This window comes from Talpa europaea (assembly GCF_964194135.1).
Source record: "Talpa europaea genome assembly, chromosome: 3".
NCBI classification, from domain to species: Eukaryota; Metazoa; Chordata; class Mammalia; order Eulipotyphla; family Talpidae; genus Talpa; species Talpa europaea.
In genome coordinates, this window is record NC_140069.1 from 110,882,964 (window position 1) to 110,897,644 (window position 14,681).

A 14,681-nucleotide genomic window follows, 5' to 3' on the forward strand; every position below is an offset into this window, starting at 1 on the left:
AATTTTGAAATAACTATGGAAAATAAGGAGACTTTATATAGACCAGGAAACCAAGTTTGAATGACTGGAATAGCAGAGGGATTGGGTCTGATTTTTGGTAGCTAAATTTGAATTGAATTCCTAGTAATAGTATTTAGAGAATGGAAAGGAAAATAGGTTTTGAAAATCTGGATAATCCCTGTATTTATGTTCAAGGAAAAAGAGAAAGATCAGAAACAAATACCCAAGTTCAGAATCATAAGATGTTAAAATTGCACCATTTTTAGAAATGGTTAGGTCTTTGTAGACTAATTTGGAGCCTCTTTGCATGGCTACATAAAGTCAGTAAAGCGTAGAGACAGCTTATAAAATATATGTATGTACAGCTTCATTTTTTTTTTCAGGAAAAACCCATAGCTTTGCTGGAATATCAAAGGGGATTCAGATAGAACAGAGAAGTTAAAGAACATGAGCTACAATTCTAGAAGCTCAATGACTTAACGAAATCACAACATAGAACATAAAATTCCTTTAAGCTACTGTAATATGTAACAAGACCTAATTCTGCCCACCCCAGTCTATGGCACTCCTTTTCCTGCCACCAGGCTCATGTGTCTCGGAATCATCCTACACATCACTGTCAGATTCATCATAATATTTTACCTCTGTGATGCTATTGTTCTCTGACTAAAATTATCACCATATCACTGACACCTTCTGAATACAACCTAAATTGCTTGTTCTGGCACAGAAAACTTTCCACAGTTAGATTCCAAATTTATTTTTCAACCTTATCTCCTAATATATTTATATACTCTTTGTTGTCTAAATTCAACTTACTGATATTTTCAAATATGAATTATATTTATTTTTGAGAGCACATTGTTCATGCTGTTTCCTCTAAATACAGTAATCTGTCTCCCTGCTTCCTCCTGCCCTCACCCTATGAGTTCCTGACACTTTGTCCTCATACCCAGTGCGCACGAGTACACACACACACACAGAGACATACACACATATACTCACAGATATACTCATCTCGCACCAAAATATGTCTTTCAAAGACTAACTCAGATAAGGCCTTTTTCCATGCGCTGAAAGAGAAAATTAATTCTCCCTATTTTGAATTCCTGTAGTTTCCAGTTTTTATTATTTTAGAATCTAGCTCACATAATAGTTACTATACACCCCCTTTTTAATATGGGGATGGAAAATGTGAGTTTGAAAAGATTTCTGTTTTCTTATTCCATTGCTTATCAACTTTATTACATTAAATATTAAAGTAAAATATTAGTGTCTCATCTGTAAACAATGGGGTTAATGATAATAGGGTTGTTTGAATATTAAGTGAAATAATGTACATAAAGTCCTGGGACTTGGCTGGCACTTAGTGTGTGTACAATTTAATGTGAAACAGCTATCGAATACTTTATAAACATGTCATGTGTATGTAAGCTACTGTTATTATGTAATTTTTGTATCCTGGAGTTAAACAATTAGATCTATCACCTTCATGTTCCAACCATAATTCTTATGTAGTCACAGTTCATTATGTATTTATTGCATCAACTAATATTACCTTAGTGGTTCAGAAAGTTTTATATATTGGGATGTTTGTAAAGTAAATGTAAAGATTAAATTCCAATAAGAAATTGTTTTTATAAGCAGAAAATTATTTTTGATAAATTCCAACAGCTTACCTAGTTTGCTGTTCTACTTACCTACAGCCCAAAAACACTGAAAGTAATTTCTCTTGAGTTAAAAATAGGTGAAACAGTTACTCTGGAATAATGGATACACAAGAGAGATATTACATTGTTAAGGAATATCTTTAAAGTTCTGCAAAGGAATATTCTGATAACTTTACCCCTCAGAGAAGATGGCTGTATTGAGGGGATGTGTCTGTGGCTATAGTATAGTATATAGTAATAAGTCTAGTATTCATAAGTGAAGAATCATCAAGCCTAACAAAAATTAAAATTGAATAGCTATAGAACAGAGGGGCTATAAAGATATGTCATTTGTTTTAAGTTTTACTGTTTATGCTTTATACCAAGAATAATCTTATATTTGAAGTATATAAATATTGATACTGTATAGTAATAGTAACACATATAACAAAATATTAGAACATCATATTTCCTAAAACTCTTGTAATCTTTCTTTGATATGTAAAATTTGTAGTCTTGCCTCTGTTGCATAACTGTGTTTATATTTGTGTCATATCCTCAAATTGTTATCTACGGGAGGCCAGGGCTATGTCCTTGCTCTTTCTTGGAAATAGTTTTCCTATAGAGTCCCTTCAAATCTGTCACACTGTAATTCTTTTACTCCTTCATTCATTGTTTATTTTACTGAGTTTTAACTCTTTTTCCAAGCTCTAACTTAGTAGTGGAAAGATTATAGTAAGGTTTGTCTGCCACCTTGAAAATATGATAGGGAAGAAAACTATATGCATTATTGAATATCAGGGTTAAAGGTAACAAATGACAGAATGTGAATATATTGCTATGTAAGTTGCAGGGAGAAAACATTATTTTGTGCTAGAGAAAATCAATGAACATTTAGTGGATTGAGTATCATGACCTAAACTTTAAATAATGGATAAAATTTGAACCCTCATAAACCAAGGAAATGTGATTCAAATGGAAGAATGACATACAAGGATGCAACAGATACATTTATTCATCTGTACTGCCATTAAATATTATATAGATAACATAACCCCTGGTTAATAAAAGTTAAAAAACTAAACTGGTAGTTTGGTATAATGCCTCCTTGGACATTTCCTGGACATTTTCTATGATCATGGTCTGATGACAGTTTTCTGTCCCTGGACACCCTCTGATTGCTGATTCTGCCACTTATACTAAAGACTTAAGATTCAGATCGAGAGCTGCATTGTTCAATAGAACTTCCACAGCAATGGAGAGGTTCACATCTATACTGTATAAGTCTCATGACTGAAGAATACTTGACATGTAGGTAGTGTAATGAGGAATGGAATTTTTAATTTTAATTCACTTTAAACCACGTGTGATTCATGGCTGTAGCATTGCAAGGTATAAGTCTTAGAGTCACCTTTTTAGAAGTCATTCTGGGTGAATTTGATCCACAAAAGGATCTCCTTTGGGCAAATTGCAGTATGCCACAATATTTCCTGTGAGATCCTATTACATCCTTTCTTTGCTGAAACCAGTAGTTTTACCCTCTGCTATTGTTAATTAGGATATGTTCACAGGAAACTAATAAATTATAACCCAGGAATCTCTGAAGATTTCTACTAGGAAGTGATTTTTGAATTTACTTTTAAGGAAAGGAAGTTCACCCTGGGGTTGAGGACTGAGTGTGGGTGGGTGGGGGCAGGAAGAAGAGATTTTAGGCAGAGATGAGAAAAAGCAGGATATGAACAAGGAGTACTTGATAATTCAGTATGACTGGCACATAAGATGTATTTTGTGAAGAGCTGGAGGAGAGAAATAATAATTTAAAAATATTTAATATGTTCTTAGTTTCCTGTCCAAAATGGGCAGGAATTTTCTTTTCTTTTTTTTACAAACACCATTTATGTTTTAATCATTAAATTGCTAAAATTGCAACTTTGTTACCTAAATTTATTACTTGGACAAGATTGAGATTGCAGAAATTTATCACCAGTGATGTCATCAATGGTTTATAATTTATAAGACTTTGAATTAGACATTAGCACAGTTATTATTTCCTCTAATGTCTTACCTCACCACAGACTAATAACATGCAGGAAATCCAAAAGACAAAGGCAAAAGAGTGGTCTTGAAAGTTATAAATAGTTGCTGAAAACTGATGCAATCATGTAATAAAATATGGCACAATAACTTATGTGATATGTTCATAGTATCTGCTAAAGCAATTAGAATCCATGCAGCTAGAATTTTGTTCATGTATTACTGAAAATGAAAACCATTTCAACCAAAGTAAGTAAGACTATAAGCTATGCAGTTTAATTGTGTACATTTGTTTAAGGACTTTTTGGTCTTATTGCTTGCACATGTGATCTATTTAACATTCTTTATATAGAAAATCAACGAGTAGCAATCATATTACAAAAGACCTTTCAAGTACATCCAGTTAGCAAAGTGATATGTTACATATGACAACACTGGATGGTAATAGACAATCAGATTGATACAGTAGTTTTAGAATAGGTTAATATTTTTGCACATCAAATATTTATCTTGCTCACAAGGTAACAGAAACAGTAATATTGGTGTCTCTTTTAGTTGATGAGCAGTGATCTTTTTAACTGAAACTTTTTTTTTAAATAACAATTTTTTTTTTAAAGATTTATTCATTTACGTGCCTCCCCGGTGGCGCAGCGGTTGAGCGCTGGGTTGTGAAGCTGCCCGCAGCTCTGCAGCGCCGGTTCGATCCCTGGCTGCTCCCGGCCACCGGAGGAGGGTCCCACATGGCGCGCAGATCTCTCCTGCCGCCCGATGCTCCCCTCAGCAGTGTACTTCGGTCCTTCTGCCTGCTCTGCTCCCCGCTCTGGCTCTGGTGAATTCTCTCACCCTCCTGCGCTTCTGACTGTACCCAGTGCTTGTATGTATAAATAAATAAATAAATCTTTAAAAAAAAAAATCATTTATTCATACAAGCACTAGGTACAGTCAGAAGCATGGAAGAGTGAGAGAATTCACCAGAGCCAGAGAGGGGAACAAAACTGGCAGACCGACGACATGCACTGCTGAGGGGAGCAGTGGGCAGCAGGACAGGTCTGTCGCACCATGTGGGACCCTCGCCCGGCGGCCGGGGATTGAACCGGCACTGCAGAGTCTGCGGGCAGCTTCGCAGACCAGCGCTCAACCGCTGCGCCACCAGGGCAGGTCCATTAACTGAAGCTTATATATAACTAAATATTATATATATATATATATATAATATTTAGTTATATTTTTCAGAAAAGGATTTTGAGCTAGACTCAGATCTAGCTGTGGAAAATAACGATTCTCAATATTTCAAATACCTGTCCTAATTCTCAGTGAGAAAAATGCAGGCAATCAGTTCCACTGTGACACAGGAACTGGTCATGCTATAGCCAATCTAGGAAAGGATTTTATTGTAGTAATACTAAACAATGGCATAAGGATATTAGTGAATATTTTAGTACATACTATGTATTGTTTTTATGCATTACTGTAATAAGTATTCATATCAACCTTACGAGAATTTCCTATCCTCCTTTTATGGATGATAAATCTGGTTTTCAGAAGGGTTTAAGGATTACCTGAGTCCCAGAACTAATAAAAGGCAGGGTCAAGGATAACACCATTTCTGAATGATTTCAGCATCCTTAGACCCCATTACTAGATTTTATGGGTATGAATTCACACTACAGTAATTTCTATGTAAAAACTGTCCTTTACTTCCCATCAGAAATCAAATTACTCCAGGCCCCCCTTTTTAAGATGAAAAGGAAATGTAATATTTACCCTTCAGAATAATCATAATAGAATCTAGAAGAATTACATGGTAGATACACAAAAGTTTGGAATAGAGTTACGTTTAAAGAAAAAAGAAAAAGTAGGCCAGCTTTGAACATACTACCCAACACCATGACAAAGGATAGTTTTTCATCTTCTATTGACCCATAACTGACATGCTTAACCTTTCTTCCTATGAAGTCTTATACTTTACCTTGTAAATCAAATATTTAACACCAGGTTAGAAGCACTTCTTACCTACATTGGCACTGTCTTATTAACTTGGACTCATGAGCCAAGACATAATGTAGCTTATTTATCAGCACTATAAATTATCTTTTGAGAATGGGAAATTTATAGCTATACTTATAACAGTATTTTCAACCACGCCATTGCTCCCTGCTGCTTCTTTAATATATGAGACATGATCACATATACATTTTCTATAATTTGAGTATAGTATTTATCACCTACTCAGCATATTTCTTTTGGACTTTTTCTAATTTTTATCAATATGTATCTAAATATTTCTTAAGAGATTTTTCTATGCTTTTGTTAACATGTCAGTAAGTTTCATGTTATGATTTTAATATTCACATATCTTTGATAAATTTGCACTTGTAAAAAATTTTGTCATTTGGTGACTAATGTAACTGTCTTAAGTAATATTTCTTACAATATATGCTAGGAAAGTTTACAATAATGGTAACAACTTGTGTCAAATTTTTATTTTCTTTTGTTATAGTGGTAATATGAGAAGTATTGGTAGAATAAAATTAATTGCTCTTTTATGTCACTGCTTTAAAAAATGATTTATTTCACTTCTTTCATTCTAACAATAAACCTGTGAGATTAATTATCCTAGGCAGCATTGACCTTTAGGAACCAGAAGTTCAGATATAGTATTAAGTGGCAACCGAAGAACAAGAAAGAGCTAATCATTTGTCCATCTGAGCCTTACTCTTGACTCACCGTCCTTCCCACTGCAACAGGACACAGTTCTGAGAAAACCCATCTATTATTGAACCATGTAAATTCTAGAATTCTACTATAGAACCCTCATTGCTAGGGGATAACTAATGGTCATATGCCGAATCAATGCGAGGAAAGAATAGAATGGGGAATTTTCACTCACGGTCATAAAAATGGAGAACACTTGGTTTGCTTCCTTTTTCACTTTTACTCCCTAACTAAAATGAGTTTTCAGAGTCATAATTTGAAACACTGCCATTAACTCCATCAGAAAAATTAAATGTTAAATAAAGTGATCCTTTTTGGCCATAAAATGAATACTACTTACTATTCTAAGATAGAAAATACTTTTATGTGAATAAGTAGAGAAATTGCCAAAAAAGCTATTTTATTCAATCCATGGACAAGTTAATGTTCTCCTGGAAAAAGCATACATATTCTGACCTAATTAAATCCTCGGGAACCATGTTCTGAAAGAGTGCTGAAAAATATTCCCCAATTTACTCCACTGTCATATAGAAGTTACAGTAGCTAGACATAGTGTAAGAACAGAATCTTAGGCATGGGTTAGTTACCTCCTCATTAAAGCTTCTGTTGCACTGCTTTCCTCTGAACTAGAGTGCATTACTATGTCAAATGCTCAATCCAGTTTCTGGCCTCAGCTGAGCACTTCCTTGTGAAACAAATGAATCACCTCTGAGCTTGTTGTTCCAATGAATGTACCACTGGGCATAGCTCCCTGACTTGCAGTTTGGTATTTCTCACTTCAAGAAATTGATAAAGATTGTTTCAGTTACTTTCCACTTTCCAATATGAGTAATTTTAAAATGCTTGAGAAGTAGCAAAGTTGAAGGAAGGACAGAGTAGAAAGTGACTGTTAATGGTAGATAACGTTTCCTTTGGAAAGTACATAAGGGAAAGTAAGTTTATTTTATTACAGGCATTTAGTTTAAAGACTTGCTATTTTTCCTCTATGTAAATGAAGAAAAAGTCATTTTATATAAATTTGAAATTCTTTTAGGAATCATTTGGAAAACACTTGGAATACCTGTGTGATAAAATGATTAGTCTGCTTATTTCATGACATGTCCTGTTCTTTAGAGTCTCTAAGTATACACAAATTATAACACCCCATAGTCATGAGTGTATACTCAATAATTACTTGGCATGTACTTCCTGTTACAAATAAATTCAAATCCTCCCCCTTCTTATCTACAGGACAACATCTTTAAACTGGAAGACTCACATTTTGAAAATGGCCGTGGCAAGAGTCCTTATGACCCAAAATTGTTGACAGCATCTCTCTTAATAGGTATGTTGTTGATAATTAAATAAATAGTAAATGTTCTATAGATAATAGATTGTTTGATCCTTTTAATGTGCAAATCTTCCATTGTGAATCACAATTATTTTAGGAGTGATGTCAATTGAGGCTGAAATAATTTGAAAATGAACATTATACACTAAATGCTGCTTTGATTATTTCTATCTAGTCTGGGATTCTCTATCATCAAAATGGCTTAATACTATTTTTAAAATTGCCTGCTTGATAACTGTAAATTACCACTTGAAATTAACAATAATATCTCATGAAAACTGGTTTTGCTTTCATTTTGTAAAATATGTGCTTATTTTTTTTAATTCAGAAAGGATAGGTATTCTCTATTTTGTTAAGTGTAGTTCCAAAATTTTTCATGCTCTTCACTGTTAAACAATTTATTCAGTACAATATTGTTACAATTGACAAAGAACCTGTTTCATTACCTTGAGTTGACAAAGGCTTTCTCTACTCTTCTTTTGAAACTTTGGATATTTTATTTTTCAATCTAATAAAACATTTTACGTATTTTCTCTACCCTTTTTCTAACCATCTTTCTTTTCTAGTTTTCTTTTTTGCTCTTTTCCTCATCATTGCAGATGGGTGGTGAATGCTTAGTCATAGTTAAAAGGGATAGAAATAGAAAAGACAAGTAGGCAGAAAAAGGAGAAGATGTTAGACTTTTTATTGAAAGATAAAAACTTTTTCCCACATCCTTTTACCCATTTTTGGACTGTTGTTAAATAAAAACAAAAAATATACTTTACTTCATTAAATGATTTTTCCTTTATTTTTTTAAAGATTTATTTATTTATTTATACAAGCAATGGGTACAGTCAGAAGTGCGGGAGGGTGAGAGAATTCACCAGAGCCAGAGCGGGGAGCAGAACAGGCAGACTGACGAAGTACACTGCTGAGGGGAGCAGCAGGCGCGGCAGGAGAGGTCTGCGTGCCATGGGGGACCCTCGCTGGTGGTCAGGGATTGAACCAGCACTGGAGAGGCTGCGGGCAGCTTCGCAGACCAGCACTCAACCGCTGCACCACTGGGGAGGCCCCAGTTTTTTTCTTCTTTTAAGTTTGAATAAGCCTAGATTTTTAAAATGTAAATGTATATTATTACTAAATGTGTCACAAGTTCATAAAATTTTGTCAGTCTTTTTCTTTATAAAATACCCTTTTTCTACTTAACAAAATAAAACTTTAGCCACAGTGACTACAGCATTAACTATGAAGATATGTTTTTCCAGTATTCCCTAGTGTTTACTTTCTCACTCTTTCACTGATCCCTTTTCTGTTATGAATAAAGCTATTACAGCATGAATTATCTTCTCTATTGCTTTCCAAATGTAGACAATTTCAGTCCATTTGATCCATTTATGGAATGTTTTAACAAAAGTTTAAGACCTAAGGAATGCAGCAAATTTAACACACTTGAAGTGTTCCTATTCACAGAAGGCCTAGTGATTACAAGTGGATGACTTCTTTAAGTGCAGACACAGAAATCTAAAATTTGTCTTACACAAAGAGGAGTTCTACCTTGTTCAAATCACATCCTACTCTTATTTAAATTGCATGCTGAAAAAAAGGTTAGATATTACTCAAAAAGCAGTATGTAAAATTGTGCCTAAAGCAACTTTAATTTGTGGAATGTTTCTCCGTAAGGATTTACTTGATTATTTTAATATTCCATTGAGAAAGGATGATGACAAGTATTCCACACTTCATATGTTAGGCAACCACACAAAGTCCACAAAGAATATGAAACTCCACCATTTTGGTTTTATATTCAAGCTTCTTTGAAAACTGTTCATAGGTTTCTGCAAAGGAAAAGGGAATAAGGGAAATTCTGTGAGCCAAGGAGAGGATAGATGGCTAAAAAAGCATATTAGGCATTTCAGAGTAGCAGTTCTTAAATGGAGGTCCAGCCCTAACCTATTCAATATGGTCAAATAATTGTGGAACTATCAGGGCTTATTGACAAAGGAAGATTATTCAAGCCACCATTAATTAATTCTGGATCAGTTAAGTAGCAAGATCCGAGCCATTTATTCTAGACCTAGTAAAAAAATCCCTCAAAATATCTGCAGTATGATTTTAATTCAAGATCTGTGACTTCCTTTACTGAAGTTATTTGTTTCCTTTAAAATATGATATAAATCCTTCATCTCACAGTACATTTAATTCCCTTTGTTAGGCTTTTCTTGGCATTTTCTCATTTGCTGCTTTAAAAAGCATGTTCCCTGGTTAATGAAGAATTTTAACATAAATATTTTCTACTGCACTTCCTAAACTTTTAGATACAAGGGTAACAACTGTTCTCTGAAATATATACAGATTCTATATTGTATATTTGAGAGCAGCAATTGTGTATTCATAGAGTCCATCTCCCTATAAGATTTTAAATACAATCTCTTCATTTCAGCACACAAGAAATATTTGCAAGGTGGTTCCTGGAGGCTTCTTCCTCAAAACTGGGAAATAAAATTTCGCATTTGGCTCCAACCTCCTGTGAACTGTTTAGATGGATCCTGATAGCATATATTTTTTATACTACCAATGCCATAATTAAGCAATTACAACCAGTAATAAACTTTAAAACCAGATGACAGCTTAAACATCTTAGTTTGTAAAATCTAACAAGGTTTAGTATAACCTCTCCCCCAAATACCATGGGTTTTTAAACCTAGGTCATAGAAAATATGGATTCTTTCCTGTGCCATGCATCACTATTGAATTAGGTCCTCAAATCCTAGAGTGTTTACTACGTTTTTCTAAAATCACGTTAGTAGTGTTAACTTTCAAATCTACTTCAATAAAAATCACTTGGTCAATATGAAATTGCTTCCCTATTTATTTTGTAATATTTCTTATTTTACCCACCTGTAAATATTTTTTATAGCTTTGTTTTAAATTTCTTTATTTAAAATAGCTCCCTGTTCAGAATAAATGCCAGGTGTAAACACAACACAAGAATATTTTTGCACTAATTAAATATCTTCTCACATTTTCATGACATGAAACAAATAGACAACTTGAAACCAATTATATTTCCTTACTGAAGTTGTCTCCGGTCATTGCAGTGCTGATAATTTAGAGATATCTCACTTCTGAGAGATATTTTTAGCCTGTATTTCAAGGATCTGAGACTTAAAGCTAAAGTTCATTCCCCAAGTTAGAACTTTGCTCTGACTCAGGAAAGAATACATTTTGACATTAGAGTAAACTCTTCCTTGATATTAGAACATGAGTTACTCCCTAAATTAATTAACTATAATTGAGAAAATTATCTGAACCTATCTAAACCTCAATTTCTTTTTTTTTAAATAATAAATTTTATTTTTATATTCCCCCATACAATTGCAAACGCCCCATTCTGACCCCAATCCCTCCCCTCCCGCCCCCCACCCCCCAAAAAGTGTCTCTGGTTCATAGTTTTTTGTTGATTTTGATTTTCACTTTCTTATATTCATTTTCCTGGTCCCTTATTTAAGTTTTCTAGATTCCTGCTATGAGTGAGACCATCCGGTATTTTTCTTTTTCTTTTTGGCTTATTTCGCTGAGCATGATCCCTTCCAGCGCCATCCATGTTGCTGCAAATTGCATGTGTTTATCTTTGTTGAATGCTGAGTAATATTCCATGGTATATATGTACCACATCTTCTTGATCCAGTCATCTATTTTTGGGCATTTGGGCTGTTTCCAAAGCTTAGCTATTGTAAACAGTGCTGCTATAAACATAGGGGTGCAGGTGTTCTTTGGAATTGATGTTTCTGTGTCCTTTGGGTAAATACCTAGGAGTGGAATTGCTGGATCATATGGAAGCTCTATATTTAGTAGGTCCAGAAATCTCCACACAGCTCTCCATAGTGGTTGGATCAGTTTGCACTCCCACCAACAGTGCAGAAGAGTTCCTTTTTCTCCACACCCTCGCCAACATTTGTTGTTGCTATTTTTTTTAATATGTGCCATTCTCAATGGTAAACCTCAGTTTCTTTATATATGAATTTCTATATGTAAAATGACTTTGTCATGCTAATTCTACTAGTTTATTGTGAGAATTAAATAACATAATGCAATTACATAGTGCTGTTTGAGTGCTTACGTATTTCTGATCTATGTATTAAAGTGCAGACAAATTGCAGAAAAAGACAGTGGTTAGCCTATAGGTTGACTAGTGGAGAGATTTATATCTTATATATTTTGTTTTGTTTTTAATTTTATACAATGTGTGCATATTAACTACTCAAAATACACATTTTAAAAGGACAGCCTAAGTAACAAATCAGCATATTCTATTTATTGACATAGAGAAGGTACTAAATAAACATAAAATTGAAAAATAATTCCCACATACTTCTACTCTCAACAAATGTATTTCCATGTCCAGCATATGTGTGTGTGTGGGGGGGGAGTAAAGACATACATTTCTTCTTTATACCTCTGTTTCTAATTATTCTGCTACTCTGTGAATAGAATTTACTTAAGGTGTTAACAGCATAATGGCTTGGTCTTTAGGTTTGTTTGAATTTTTGCTCACAAGCATGTCACACTTTACACCTGTGTTGGTAATACTGTGATTTCATCAGGAAACATTTTTTTTTTCACCTTCTGTTTTTCCTCACCACACCCTTCTTAGCAATTGTAATCCAATACATTAAGTGATCTAAGCCACATTTTTACTTCATATTGTGCTGTGAACAGAAAGTCGAGAGTACATGTGAACTTTTGTTTTTAACACATACTTCTCAGGTAACTCAGCAATAGTGAAAATGCAGTAGACTAAATTTTTGTTCCTCTCAGTGAAGAAAGCTTTCCATAGAGATGGTTAAGAAAGCTTACAGTTAAGATAGAATGGCAGTGTTTTCAAAGAGCAATTTTTATATTTGATTGTAGTTGGGTAGTTACATCTGTCAACTAGATGGGTAGTTACATCTGTCAACACTAGTTGACTTAGTTGGTGTATTATTTTTGAGACATCAAATGGTCCATATGGTATTTTTTGTAGACTTTAAAGCCTTTTTGGACAGAGTAGCCACAACCATTTTTTGAAATATATACATCCATCCATACACACACACACACGCACATATATATTCATATACATAAACTGTAATATAGATGATATAATTATATATAGAACAATTCCTTGAGTTTAATAAAATTAGGCAAATATACTTTCTTTCACTAATAGCTTAGTATATATGGAAAATCCAAAAGTATATATCTTGACCATAATGCCGTTTGAATCATTGTAGAAAAACAATACCTAATATACTACCTCAGATTTTCAAGAAGCCTTTTATTTGGGGTTAGAGCACTGACAAATTAACACTCGCCCAAGAATCAATGTATAATTTGATAACATTATGAATGACCTAGAGAGTACAAATGAAGTTTGGCAAGTAAACTTTTTTGTTAAACATATTTGTTCTCTAAAAATAAACTGAGTTACTGTAAATTTCTTTATACTAAGATGCCTTTATATCATTTCAGATTACCACAGAATGTGTTAATTCTTAAATGCATGATAGAAATTCACAAGTATGCTAAGTGAAATGTACTCTGAGTTGATATTTTTATTATTATTTTTAAAGAGTTATTTTATGTATTTATGCATACAAGAGCTGGGGTGAAAGCTAAGGTGTGGGGTTGGAGGACAGTGAGAGGATTCACCAAAGACAAAGTAGGGAGCAGAACAGGCAGATCTACTGAAATACACTGCTGAAGGGAACAGCGGGCAAGACAGGAGAAATAAGTTGTGCCAAGTGTGTTAGCTCCCTGGCCAGGGATCAAACGTGTGCTGGCTGTAACTTGATAGCTCTTAAACTTTACCCTCTGTGTCACCAGGGAGACCCCCTATTATTGTCATTATTAATGAAAATACAAGAGTATGATACTCTGTTACCTATCTACTTTTGGGTCAAGACAATAAATAAGAGATTTCCTGAAGCTATCACCTCTGATGAGAATCCTATAGATACCCCAGCAGAGACTCTGAGGCAAGGCCTGCCATAAAAGAACAGCTGCTGATATTGTATATTGACACTGTAAGAATGTACTCTTTGTAGTCACCTAATCATCTGGTGCCTTCAAGCTCACAGAAATCACTCTGACTCTTGCCAAAAATAATACTTAGGTGGGAGGTAATTTCCTATAACTGTAGGCAACTTGTACCTAAGCTGCCACCTACCTTTGCTTTATAAGTCAATTGTTCAATTTAGGTCTGTTTTTTATAACAATTGAGTCAATAGATCTTCTTTCTCTGAAAACCTATCTATTGTCAAACAAGAATAACAAAATCAGCCCTTCTCCCTTTGCCTTCATTTATGTTGATTTCTGCCTCCCTTATTGGGAGTAGATAACAAAAAAATAAGTACAAGTTCTAAAATAATTAACCAAATGAATATGAAAAAGAAGTACATGTCTATGTCCAAGTAACAGTTTCTTATGTTGTTATTTTATTTTAATACTCTCATGAACAGTTTGTAACAACCATAATTATGAATTTTTTCATACTATAGCCAGCTAATGCTGAAGAAAAAGATTGTTAATTGATGACTTTCTTTACTCTTCCGTTTCTAATTACATGCTGTGCATAATCTGTCTGATTCTGAAATGAAATTTTTCAGTTTTCACATTTTGGTTATTCTATTTTCCCCTCTCCTGATTTTTATCACCTAACAAGTGTCTATCAGACAATAAGATTCAATAGATAGTTTAATGCTTTTGATTTAAATTAAAGAAAGCACAAGGTGCCATATGAAAGGTGTTCCATTGAAAATATTTGAAATTGACATGAACATTTTAGGCTACTTTCACCATATATGTTTAATTAACACCCTCTTATTCATACACATTGAGAGAAATAATTTGCCTGAAATTTTAAAAACTATCATATATATTTATCAATTAGTTGTAAAATGATAAAATATCAACCTAAAGAAAAATATTAT

General features: G+C 33.8%; 1 protein-coding gene across 1 annotated transcript in view; it reads left to right on the top strand.

The window, feature by feature from the left end:
- SEMA3A (semaphorin 3A) overlaps window positions 1-14,681 on the top strand; it is a gene marked incomplete at its 3' end in the record, with an annotated part of 192,026 nt that overhangs the window by 96,582 nt on the left and 80,763 nt on the right. Inside the window, exon 5 of the mRNA XM_084230360.1 lies at window positions 7,629-7,722. Within this exon, the coding sequence (XP_084086486.1) occupies window positions 7,629-7,722 (94 nt within the window). The remainder of the gene's footprint in view (window positions 1-7,628; window positions 7,723-14,681) is intronic.